The following is a 13,557-nucleotide window of genomic DNA, read 5'->3' as shown; positions in this document are numbered from 1 at the left end:
TTTACTTATATTTTGGGGGAAGAAAAATAATTTTATAGTTTTGTTACAAAAATTGTCAATATTTATTTTTAATATGTAATTGCCATTTCCTCGAAAAATACTGTGATTTCATTGTCTCAGTGAGGGTCTGATTGATGGTTTACAAATTTTAAGTTATAAATTGGAAAAAAAAAACACATTCTTGTCTCAAAAAGTAAAGGCTTGGTTTAGAGACAAGATAGCAATCACTTTCTAATTTTTTGGTTAGCAAATATTGAGATGTATTTTCTTGTATTGAATTGTTTTCATTTTAATTAGAAGAAGAGCTGTAACATTTATTAGAGAATTTTCTCATTGCAAAAGAGGAAGTGTCTGCAATATTTTGTCTCCTTCTATAGAATAGTTTGCTTTTTTTTCTAACCACCTGTCACTACTGCTTCATGAAATACTAAAGTTTGGTGGAACAGATATATTCAAGGTCATTTTGTCATAAATGTAATAAGACTTAGTGGCTTCCTTAAGATCTCAGGGCTGGTTATGAGAGCTCCAAGAGTATCAAACAATAACAGTTCATGTGGACTCTACTATGATTTCCAAAATTTCTTTCCTAAAATTGGAAAGTGGCAACAAATATGTTGTAGATAAATGATAATTAAAATTATCTGGCATCTTAATGAACATCAGATATAAATAAATTAACTAATTTTAAAAAGCTTACTCCTTTTATAAATGATACCTGTAAGTATTTGAGCAGCCTGTGATGCCCAAATCTTCAGAGAAGTCAAAGTCAGACTTCAGCAAAAACACAGTAAGTTTCCTTGGTAATTACCAGACTTCTCATCGAATTTTGAAAATAGTGATTTTCATCTTTCAACACATTCCCATTTATGGTCCATGATGCACCCTCAGCATATGTTTGACATTGTTTGCTAGATGAATCAATGAAAGAATGAGTGAATTAAAGTACCACAGGCTCACATTTAAAGACTCAAAATTTGGAGCTTACCACTTGGCAAGTTCTTCTGAATCCAAGAAAGAAACTCAATGTGTTAAGTTGTAACTGCTGACCTAATTTGAGAATTCCCTTGGGAAACTTTCCTTGAAAATATAATTATGGATCTCTCCTCCCCAGGCCCAAGCAGTGTCTTGGAGTTAGAGATGCCTGCAATAAGGTGATATTTTGGCCGGCCAGGTTTCCATTAGCAACCAGAGAAGCCAGTTTCCACTAACCCTTTACTATAACTCTGATGAATGTATAAGTTAAACATTAAAGAACTGGAGAAACTGGTGCCTGAGTACAAGGGCTGGAATGTGAAAACAAACCCATTAAGACCCTGTCTGGGATTTTTCAGACCCTAACATGTGATCCAATGATAAAAGCATTCTTACACATACACCTGGTACCAGGGTCCACTTATGATTAAGAAATTTTCCCAAGGCCCTAGAGAAACTTACCAGACCCCAGACCCTAGTTAAAGATTAGCTATAGATTCAGTAAAACACTCCTGCTTGTAGATGCACACCCGCATGTAGGCATATAGCTTAAATGTATATAAATCCTGAAGAAAAACTTGTAACTTTGAGTTGGTCTGGTGAATTTCCCTAACCTTCTCCCTGGGGCTGGTTACAGAAGTAAACTCTCTTCTTTCCCAGTCTGTCTGCATTTTGCTGGACTGTGAGACCCAGCAGGTGGACCCTAGTTTTGTCTGAGTAATATGTGTGATGATTCCTTCATTGGGCCCCTCACATCTCATTTTCCCCTAGTCAGTTCAGAAAGGAAGAGTACAGTCTTCACAGGGTTTAACTCTGTCTGGATTGTTTTAAGAGACATGTCCATACCAAGCCCAGTATCTACAAAGAAACTGAAAACATTACTACTAGGGTAAATCCTTTCTAATTTCCTCCTTGCAGTTGGATACTGCCTTCCACTGCTCATTGGTATTTTTGATGTGTCTCAAATGTCTTTCATTACTCACTACCATTTTCATATCTCCGATCACAGTGGAGAGGGTCTACTGTACAAAGGATGAAATATCCATTTTCAGCATGAATCAAGACAGGTCCAAGTCCTGAAAAACTGGCAAGTGTTCAAACAGAGAAGTCAAGACATGTAGCTTTCCTAGAAATGACCAATAACATTACTGGATATTGCAGAAGAGACTATACTTTGCCTGACAGTAGACAGAGACATTCTAAAGGATGATGGGTGTCTGCAATGCCTCTGTTTTTTGTCATCCAGTAGACCTGTCCACTCTCATAACCATACCACATCTAGCTATTACTGGTGATTCAGATTCCCCAAACCTAGTCATTTGAGTTGCCCTGGACTCTCCACCCAGATCCCCCACCTTCTCTTCTAGTCCTTTCTCCATCCTACACTAAACTCTGCTGTATTAGTCCGTTTTCATGCTGCTAATAAAGACATACCCAAGACTGGGTAATTTATAAAGGAAAGAGGTTTAATGGACTCACAGTTCCACATGGCTGGGGAGGCATCATGATCATGGCGGAAGGCAAAGGAGAAGCAAAGGCACGTCTTACATGGCAGACGGCAGAGCTTGTGCAGGGGAATTCCCATTTATAAAACCATCAGATCTTGTGAGACTTAGTCACTACCACAAGAACAGTATGGGGGAAACTGCCCCCATGATTCACTTATCTCCACCTGGCCCCGCCCTTGACACTTGGGGATTATTACAATTTAGGGTGAGATTTGGGTGGGGACACAGCCAAACCACATCATCTGCATTCAGAATTGTGACTACCATCCTGCTCTGGGCTCTCTAGACTTGGTTTTGTTAATACATGTGGTCTCTTTCATGAACCCTGAAAATTGATTTCCCCCTGGATCCTCATCCAATACTAAGTGTGAGTGTCTCATCTGGCCCCATTCCCTATCACCTGGTCATTCTAATTGAATCTAATTTGAGAAGCACTAAAATTAAGCATTTTGGTTTATAAGATAAAATATGTATATTTATAATATTTACATGCATTGCTTTGTGAGAATATGAATGGGTAAACATTTGGGGGATGAAATTTTTGTAATATTTATACAAATTTAAAATCTCCACACACTACCCACTTTAACCTAATTTCCACTTTGCTATCAGAATAGGCTTTAGCTTAATATTTTATGTTCAGAATATTTCAGTTCTGTAAGTTATAGCAATAAATGAGTAAACTAATTATGTGCACACTGGAAGGAGATGGCTAAATTAATCATGGCACATACATGCTACTGGGTAGTTCCACAGGTGAAGTACATCTAAATGTGTTATCATAGAAAGATCCTGCATTCATGTTATGAAGTAGCAAAATAATATGGCAAAATAATATGCACCTCACTAGCCATTATGATTAATAATTACAATATATTTTTATAGCACCTCTATGTATGAGAAACCCTAGCATTAGCTTTAAAATGATATACCCTATTTATTGTGATTATCTCTGAGGATGGATCTGAATTATGAGGGAATATCATACAGGTAGAAATTGTGACTTATCTGTATTGTTAGAATTGTTTTGTTTTTTAAGACAGAGTGTTGCTCTGTTGCCCAGGCTGGAGTGCAGTGTGATAAAAGAAAAACTTCAGTCGAATTAAATTTAAAGGAGTTTAACTGAGTAATGAATGATTCACGAATTGGGCAGCCCGCAGAATCACAGCAGATTCACAGAGACTCCAGGGATGCCTCATGGTCAGAACAAATTTATAGACAAAAAGGTAAAGTGACGTATAGGAATCAGAAGTAAGGTACAGAAACAGTGAGATTGGTTACAACTCGGCATTTGGCTTCTTTGAATGCAGTTTGAACATTCTGCAGTCTATGAGTGGTTGAAGTATGGCTGCTGGGATTAGCCAACACTCAGCTTTTGTTACAGGGGCATACTACTAAGTTAGGTTTTCAGTTTTGTCTATTAAGCTAGGTTACACTTCATCCACAAGGACTCAAATATAGAAGTATGGAGTCCTTTTCAGACCATATTTAGTATCCTTTAACAAGTGGCATGATCTTGGCTCACTGCAACCTAGGCCTAGAAGGTTCAAGTGATTCTCCTACTATGTAGCAAACAAGCATCACAATTATTTGTCAAAAGGACCCTGTAAATATCTACAGTATGGGCTTACCATACTTCACTCAAAAGCACCATTCTGCGCTGTTATTTTCAGTGACCACTATAATCAAAGTATACTGAGAATTTTCTCATTACTTTAGGTAAGGGTGAAGGAAATTTATTCTTCCTCCTCTGAAGGTTTGAGTCTTTAATTCTGCTGAAATAAACTGACAATGAACAGATTAACAGGAAAAAGTCATAAAAATGTATTAAGGTGCAAGAGCACTGCTGTTACACAAAGTATGAAATTCAACACCTCGCCTCCATCCAAACTACCCGTGTTTTCATTTATTTCACCCCCACCAAAAATATAAACATTCTTTAGAGTAAGTAATTAAAATATATTGAAGATAACCTATTCTAAATATCCCTTAAGTGGAGTGGTACTTGGTTCTTCTTACCCAGGGTAATGACTACCAACCCAGTGGCTTTTGTGTATTTCGTCTCAAGAAAGTGTCACTGGTATCTCTCAGAAACTCCTTGAGACAATGCATGTAACAAGACTTAATTATGAATTATGTTCAGTGACATAAGGATAAGAGCAGAACAGTTTCCATTCCTTCCCTGGGTGATTTGTCTCTGGTTAAACCATGATCCCAAGGTAACTGTGATGAGGAGTTTTCTACACCAGGCTTTTGGGTCTCAACTCTGAGACAACCCATCTTGAGGTCTGATCCCTGATCACCACTCTCTCAGCCTCATCTTTCACCACACCCGAATTAAATTAAAAATTATACTCATTGAAAGAATTTGAATCTCTCAAAGCCCCAAATTTCTTTGCCTCAGGGAATCTATATTTGACAGTCTCATATGGATTCCCCCCAACTTACCTATTAACTCCTTTTATTTGTCCTTTAGATATTAGAAAATATCCCACAACCATCATTGTAAGATTTCTGTTCCTATAAGTTAGAATTATAAGGAGAGGTCCTAGGCTTTGTTCATCCTAGCATTCCAGTATTATTCTGATTATTACTAAAGAGCAAATGCTTAACTAAGGTTTGGGGAATAAAAGAGATAGTGAGGATCCTGTGCAATTTATGGAGATCTATTTCTCGGATATTTCTAAGTTAAGCAAATTAATGCATATATCATTGAATTTTACAAAACAAAAAACTAAAAGGTATTCAGTAAGAAATACATTGATCATCTTTTATCTATTTTTTATTCCAAATATTTTAAAGCAAAGTTCTTAGCAATGTCATGTCATGCTATACTAGAACACAATATAGATGGATGGTTTTCTAATCTGTTTTACAAAATTAACAAAACTTTTGCTACTAAGCTGCATGCAAAACATTAAACGGATATTTAAAAGCAGAGTTCTTAGTAATGTCATGTCATCCTATATCAGAACACAATATAGATGGTTTCCCAATCTGTTTTACAAAATCAGCAAAACATATGCCACTAAACCTCATGAAAAACATTAAATGGATGACCAATATTATTCAAAACTTAAGAGATCTGGAAACCACCTAAACTATTAAAAGAAACATCATCTGAATAATATAGCCATTAAAAAATAAAAGAATAAACTGTCAAGTTACACATACAAAATAGGGATACAGATGATATATACTATTTTTCCTCCAGCCCCACCCTGGACCTGCATCCTTGAACACTAACTGCCTTCTGCAAACGTTACATAAAACATCTATCCTTGTCTTCACTAGGTATGGGAGAAGCTACCAAACATAGCACTGGAACTCACAGTGGCTGTGGAAATGGAGTCAGCCCTGACTCAAATTCTGGCTCTAGCTCTCTCTTCTTCCTCTTTCAGAGCTTCTGCATACTGAGATGGGAAAGAATGTGGGTGAGACCCATGAACTTTGGCCACAAACTCCAGGACTTTCATCTTGCTGGCTTCAGCTTTGGCTCTTGGGCCCCACAGGAATTCATATCGTGCAGGATCACTGTTGGCCACCTGCTGGTACTCCAGGTACTTCTCTTTCACAAAATCTTTGGTGATGAGCTCTCTGGGCTCTCCAAAGATGAAGTGCTTCTTCCCAGAATATACTCCCGTCAAATTCAGCACTTCCCAGACTTCCTCTTCAGTGGCACGGTTGCCCTTCATGAAGATCACACCCAGGACAAGTATCAGGAGGCCAGTCTTGGGCACACCCTTTTCACCACTCAGCATCCCATCATAGGTGAGGCCCAGTTTGATGAAGAGGCCATAGCAATGGGTGGTGGGGTCCACCTCCACCACATCAAGGCCAAATATCATCTCTAGGCGCTCAGAAGCTCTCAGGAGGATCTCAGAGAAGTGGCTCTCATCATCTTTGATGATAATCTTCAACATATCTGCCTTTGTTATTGGCTTTTTCATCTGATACTTGTGCAGCATGAAATTCACCAAAAAAGCCACTTTCTGGTCGAGAGCATCTGCGGGCACATTCCTGGGGTCTGATGTATCCTCTGAGGAGCTTGGACTATCTTCCTCTTGTTGATTGCTAGAAGCCTCATCAGATTCACTTGATGAGGTGGTTGTGACGGCAATGGAAGAGGAGCAGAAACTCTGAGGAACCTCAAGAGGACTCTCTGCCTTAGCAGCAGGAGCTTCCTTCACTTTGCCAGGCACTAGAGGATGGGAGGAGGAGAGGAAGGTCTTCTCCAGAGGCTTGGAGACCTGTGCAACCTCCAGGCTCTGGGTCTCACTGAAGGTCTGAAGGTGCTGATCATGTGTGCATCGTGGACTCTCCTGATCCTGAGACATGATGACCCTTGTGGGTGGCAGTAGGCAGGAGTGTGGACAGGAGGGCAGGCAATGAAGAATCACTACCTAAGGGAGAGAGAAAGGGTGTAAATGTCCTCAGCTGGTAAACTCAACTGCGGTAGCTCTGATGGAAGCCACTGCCTATAGACTTCTCCTGACAGCAGTGTTATAGAGCCTCACAGATCTGATATTCTGTTTTCTGGGTCTACCAAGAACCTGAAGGATGAAGTGAGAATTCTCAGGGTGCAGCCAGCCAACCCAACGTGAGAATTTTTCAGGTTCACAGTAGACACTTGTAGTTGGGCTCAGTACAGCTCCTTTTGTTCTGAGGAGGGTAATGTCACCAGTTGATGGCCAGAAGTGCCAGTAACTTGGCACCTGATAGGGCCTGTGCCACTTCCCCTGTGGTAATGTGGGGCTGTGCCCCCAAGACCAAAGTCAAAAGGAAGTGTCAGGTACCTCCTCCAGTTACCCAACCTGGAGTTTACCAGGGCTGATAGCAGGACCTAGATTCTGTGAGAGGCACTGTAATGGTATGGGTAGTCCCCTCAGTTATTACTCAGGTGCCTTATTTTGAATCCAGGCAGGTCCTGGGATCCTTCCTTCTGTTAACCTAATGTTGTCCCCTCAGACAAAAGGTTCCACCTCCTCAAGACCCTGGAGGAGGTAGTGAGGTGTCACCTCCACCTAACAGCTTTACCCATACCCACTCAGGGCTGACAACAGTGCAGTACTTGAGTCTTCAGAATCCCTGCTCTTCTGGGGTGGGTGGCCCTTAGTTTTCATTCGGGCTCCTTGACTTGGCTAGTGATGGTGACTTACCAGTATACTAACTAATGCCACTCTCCACCTTCAAGAATACCTCATCCTCCTGAGTCACCTGAGAAGGAAGTGATAAAGGACACTACCTATCTGCAATTACTGGGGATTCACAGTGTTAATAACAAAGGCTGTACACTGTGAAGCTTTCTTTGTCCTTGTGTCCTGTGTCCTTTTTCCTCTGTGGACCTTACTTGGGGTCCTTACTGTGACTTTTCACAGGCCCCGGCCTCCCTTGTCTACTGATCTGATATGATGTAGGTACACTAATCAAGAACCTCACATGACAGAAACCCTCAAAAAGGAGGAGTGGGTGCTTGTCACATGATCCCTGCCCAGTGCTCCCTGGCTGAAAAAGTTATCAGGGCTCTTTGGCGACATATATCCTGGAGTGGATTCCTATTGGTCCTTACTCTGTGTCTCTATGTTAACTCCTTGCACTTCCTGGACACCCAATCCAATGCTTATCTGAACCTTTGCCTTCATTTCAAGACTACCACCTCCATAAGACCCCAGTGTATGAAATAAGCAGGACAGGGCTCTGTGGCGATTACTGTTTTCTGGGGTGAGTGTTCCCATCGGCCTCACTTAATGTCCTTCCCTTGACTAATGGAAGCATCTGGGACCTGATATCACTTCCTTAGACCAAAACCTTTGTTATCCTGAGTTCACTGAACAGGAAATAAGTAGATATCTCAGCCTGACAGCCCTGCCCAGAGCCTCCCACAACTGACAGCAGGGCTAAGCAGGGCTACGTTCTGTCCTCATTATCTGGGATGGGTGGTTCCCTGAGACCTCACTCAGGGTCCTTACTTTGACTACTGGTTGGGCTTCAGTCCCCATCTTCTGATAGCTAATGCCACTCCTGCCAAAAAAAGAAAAATCTCATCTCCCTGTGGCAACTGTAAAGGAAGAGATTAGACATCTCTCAGTCTTAAGTCTGTGTCTTCACCTAACCTCTCGGTACCCCTTATGCACCTACCCCTATATTGACTTGAGGCTGCTATTCAGACCATGACACTCACTTCCTGAGACCCCTGAAGATGAAGACAGTATGGAAATTCTTCCCACTCCTGCCTTGGACTTCCAAGGGCTGAACTCAGAGGCAGAGTGGAGCTCATGGAGATCCCAAATGTACTGGAATGGGTGTCCCCTTCATCTATACTCAATGTCTACAATTTGGCTCCAGGCACTGCGAGAGACTCCTCCTCTCTGCTGGCCTGATGTTCCCTCCTTATGCTAAAGATTCACCCCTCAGTGACTACCAAGGATGTGAGGGGACACTTCATCTAGATATCCAGCCTCCTATGACTGACACCATGGGTGGAGACTGTGGGGCCACCTACGTTCTGGGGTGGGTTCTTCTCTCAGTCCTAAGTCCACATCCTTACTTTGAATCATTTAAGCACCCGGGAATCTTCCCTCTGATGGCCTTACTTAGCTCCCTCAAACCAAGGCCTACACTTGCCCAAAACCAAAAAGGATGACATGAAGTTGTCTGACTGGTGGGCCCCCATATCAGGGGTCTCCGAGGGCTGACCAAAGGGGCAGAGAACAGCCCCATGGTAACACCCTGTTCCAGAATATGTGGCCCAGATCTTTTTCATGGTCTGGGACTTATCCTTCTGACTTAAGTTTTCCCTCACAATAAGACCTCCTTCTCACTGAACACCATAGAGGAGTGTGTGGATGTCTCATCTGGCTATCTCTGTTTGGGTCTCCCAAACATTCCCTGTGACTTGTGGGTCTACAGTTTTATGCAGTGTATTTTCCCTTCTGACAGAACTCAATGAAACCTGCCAAGGCCTGGAACTCCTTCTGCTGGCCTGATGTAATATACTCAGACAAAACCTTCACTTCCCTAAGACCCCAGGAGAAAATTAGCAGTATCTTCAGTTTGACACCCCTAGGGTGAGTCTCCCAGGGAGGGGAAAAGCTCCTTGGATCCTTCTCTGTCATCAGTTGGCTAATCCCATAATTCTCACACGGGGTCCCCATATTGGAAACTAGTTGGTAATGTGTTCCCTCCAGTCGGCTAACTGATGCTGCCCCCTTCCAACCAAGACTTCATCTCTATGAGATACCCACAAAGGAAATGAGCAAACGCCTCACGAACGGACACCCAAAAATGACAACATGGCCTAGGCACTGTGGCACAACCTCTTTTGTGGAGCCTGCAGAACCTTAAAACTCATTCAGAGGCCGGGCGCAGTGGCTCATGCCTGTAATCCCAGCACTTTGGAAGGCCTAGGCGGGTGGATCACGAGGTCAGGAGATCGAGACCATCCTGGCTAAAACGGTGAAACCCCGTCTCTACTAAAAATACAAAAAAAAAAAAAAAAAAATTAGCCGCACATGGTGGGGGGCACCTGTAGTCCCAGCTACTCAGGAAGCTGAGGCAGGAGAACTGCGTGAACCCGGGAGGCGGAGCTTGCAGTGAGCCGAGCTCACACCACTGCACTCCAGCCTGGGCAACAGAGAGAGACTCCGTCTCAAAAAAAACAAAACAAAAGAAACTCAGGGTCCTCACCTGGACTCCTGCAGGGCCTGAGATGCCTTCCTCTGCCGACACGACACTGCCTAAATCAGACTAAAGCTTCACCTCCTTCAGACTCCGCAGGCGGAAGTCAATAAGCAACACTTCCGGCTGCCCTTGCCCCCAAGCCTTGCAGGGCTGACAAACGGGCCGGCCCTCACTCAGTGTGTCCGCCAATGTTCTATTGTGAGTGATCTCTGGTGATCGACTCAGTACCCACTTAAGGGCTTTTTTCTTTTTTAACTCTCGGCAAATCTAAGGACTCTTACCCTTGCCCAAATAAGGACTTCACCTTAATCAGATTCCCGAGGGAGAAATGTGGGGTGGCTTCAGCCTGAAAGTCCAGCCCACGGCCTCCCAGAGTTGACTGCAGGGCCTGGGGCTCTTATCTGCAGGGCGCTCTATTTCCCTCAGTCTCAGAGTTTTACCTTGACACCTGACAGTGCCTGCAGCGACTCGTTCCTCTGCTGACTAGGGTGCACCTTCCTCAGATAAGGTCGTCACAGTCCTCGGACTCAGAAGAGGAAATCCGGAGCGTCACATCCGGTTACCCCAGACGGAGGCCTCGCAGGACCAACAAAAGGGGCGGGGCGGGGTGGAAAGCGTGAAGCACCCTGTTCACTCCGATATTGAATATGCTGTTAATTTAGTTAGGATATTGTCTAATTGTGAATAGCCTTGGTTCAAGTCCCCTTTACTTGGACCACCTTTATCTGGTTTTTCTATCAAAAAATGTTCACTTGTAAAAATATTTTGAATAATTTCAAATCTTTTTGGATCTTTTGGATGAGTTTCCATAAGATACTTTTTTTTTTTTTTTTGAGATGGAGTCTCGCTCTGTAACCGTGGCAGGAGTGCAGTGGCATGATCTTGGCTCACTGCAACCTCTGCCTCCTGGGTTCAAGTGATTCTCCTGCCTCAGCCTCCCGAGTAGCTGGGATTACAGGCGTGCGCTACCATGCCTGTCTAACTTTTGTATTTTTAGTAGAGACGGGGTTTCACCATATTGGTCAGGCTGGTCTTGAACTCCTGACCTAGTGATCTGGCCGCCTCGGCCTCACAAAGTGCTGGGATTACAGACGTGACCCATACACTAATTTTTTCCCTCTGAATATATAGTGCAACTGGCCTTCAAACCTAACTGGTTTTCAAACTGTTTGAGGATGGCTTGATCTTTGACTACAGTTTCAGTTTGTGTTGTTTGACTATATTTCTGTATGTTTTATGAACCTATTTATTCCCTTATATTTTGCTAAAAATTAGTTCATTTCACTTGGGTTTTCAACTTGAAGGACATAATATTTATAGTAAAATGGTTTATGATACAAATTCTTAAACACATGCAATAGTAGAAATGATAGTACAATGAACCCAATATACTTGACACTTCCCATGTCATCAGTAGTTAATGGTAGCAGCTTGTTCAGATTAAGAATTTGTTCTTTGGCAAAACCACTCCAAAGATTATTCTTTGTACTTTCATTGGGTATACCCAATGCCTGTGTACAGGTCTCCCTTTTTGGTGACATTGGCAGTGCTGAAGATCATGACTTTTATCCATTATCTATAATATTAGGGGCTATACAAGGATAATTATCTCATTCTATTATTCATTCCTAGCTTACTAACTGAAATTCTACTATAGGTACAAACCTTTCCTTATCCACCAGTTGGTTATTCTGAGATAATGGTATATAGTTATTTTATATTTGAATCTCTTCTGCACCTATATTTTGTATAATATCATTGAATATAATAATTTCTTCTGCTTTTTGTAATTAATATTTATAAAATGATATTATATATATATTTCATGTAACTAGAGCAAGAAGGAGAAAATTGCTGACCCCTCCAATTTCTGTGTACTCTAATCTCCTACTGTTGCCTCCTGTTGCAGAACCCAGTTGGCATTCAGATGTGGGGGAGCCTAGGGATTGAGAGTCAGGCTCTGTATAGTAGAGAAAGAGTAGAGCAAGGGTAAAGAATGGATCTGAGACAAATAGGATCAGGATTGGCATACCACTTAACAGATTAAATGACAAAAAGTATATGCAAATTTAGAGAAAAAAATCGTTCATAAAAATAGTCATCACTCATTCATTATAAAAAATATATTTTCTTAAACTAGATCAAGGACGTCTACAAAAGAGCCCTACAGTAAAAATCATACTTCATATAAAAATATTAAAAACTTTTACATTAAAATTGAGAAGTAGGCAAAGATGCCTGTTATCACCATTTCTATTCTTTATTGTAATGAAGATAATAAAGTAATGGGAAACAGAGGCAATCAGAGATTGGGATTGGAAAATAAGGAACAGTGTTTCTGTCATTAAACATGAATCGAATGTATATGAGGAAAATCTACTAAAGAAAAACTATTAAAGCAATAAAAGTATTTTTAAAGGTTCCTGGGTATAATATTAATATGCAAAAATACTCTTTTTTCTGTACCAATTGATAGCTTGAAGATTAAATTAAATAAAATATAACTTGTAAGTTACAATAACAAAATACCCAGTTCCTAAAAGTAAATATAATTTGTAAAGTATAAAAATTCTATGGAGGTCGGGTGCAGTGGTTCATGCCTGTAATCCCAGCACTTTGGGAGGCCAAGGTGGGAAGATCATCTGAGGTCAGGAGTTCGAGACCAGCCTGACCATCATGGAGAAACCCCATCTCTACTAAAAAAAAATACAAAATTAGGTGGGCGTGGTGGCGCATGCCTGTAATCCCAGCTACTCGGGAGGCTGAGGCAGGAGAATTGCTTGAACCCGAGAGGTGGAGGTTCTTGTGAGCGAATATCACGCCATTGCACTCCAGCCTGGGCAACAAGAGTGAAACTCCATCTCAAAAAAAAAAAAAAAAAAATTCTGTGGAAGAGTTATACAGCTATTATTTAGAGAAATTTCTAAAGATCTAATTGGAGAAATATAATACCATCTTAGATAGAAGACTCAATATTGTAAACATGTTAATTCTCCCCAAATTTTTTCTACTGATGAGTATAATCCTTTTCTTGCAATAAAGTCACGTAGTTGTTGTTCGTGAATGACTGTGTATATGTGCATATGTGTGTCAAACTTCACAAGCTGATTCTAAAGTATAAATAGACTTGCAAATGGCTAAGAACAGACAGTATACACTTGAGAAAGAAAAAGAAGATATGATATTAAGGATTATTAAAACATATAGTAAATAACAGTTTTTAGTAAAGATGCAGGCATAGTCGAGTAGACCAAAGAAACTGAATAGAGAGTGTCAAAACATACCTGTTATACAAGGTCTCCTGATTTGTTAAAAATATGCCACTACAAATAAATGGGGGAAAGAACAGTGTTTTTACTAAGAAATGACAATGGAACAATTTGATATCCATATTAAA

At 41.2% G+C, this 13,557-nt stretch overlaps 1 protein-coding gene across 2 annotated transcripts; it reads right to left on the bottom strand.

The window, feature by feature from the left end:
* Window positions 1–3,585: 3,585 nt before the first annotated feature.
* MAGEB16 (MAGE family member B16) lies at window positions 3,586–11,291 on the bottom strand. Of its 2 annotated transcripts, none has more exons than XM_024927354.4 (2): window positions 10,601–11,291; window positions 3,586–6,883 (listed from the first exon to the last, which is right to left on the bottom strand). In XM_024927354.4, the coding sequence occupies exon 2, from the start codon at window positions 6,815–6,817 to the stop codon at window positions 5,843–5,845; it is 975 nt and encodes a 324-aa protein (XP_024783122.1). In that variant the 5' UTR covers window positions 6,818–6,883; window positions 10,601–11,291; the 3' UTR covers window positions 3,586–5,842. The 2 variants fall into 2 exon arrangements, with proteins under 2 accessions (XP_024783122.1, XP_034805946.1); XM_034950055.3 differs by having other exon boundaries at window positions 4,283–6,883; window positions 10,167–11,291.
* Between the last annotated feature and the right edge of the window lie 2,266 nt (window positions 11,292–13,557).

This window comes from Pan paniscus, chromosome X (assembly GCF_029289425.2).
Source record: "Pan paniscus chromosome X, NHGRI_mPanPan1-v2.0_pri, whole genome shotgun sequence".
In the NCBI taxonomy this organism is placed as follows: domain Eukaryota; kingdom Metazoa; phylum Chordata; class Mammalia; order Primates; family Hominidae; genus Pan; species Pan paniscus.
Note: the sequence above shows the minus strand (reverse complement) of the source record. Positions and strands in the feature narration are given on the sequence as shown.

What these genes read in the sequence shown, in the direction of transcription:
- MAGEB16 (XM_024927354.4), bottom strand. Translation starts at nt 6,817, where the DNA reads ATGTCTCAGGATCAGGAGAGTCCACGATGCACACATGATCAGCACCTT.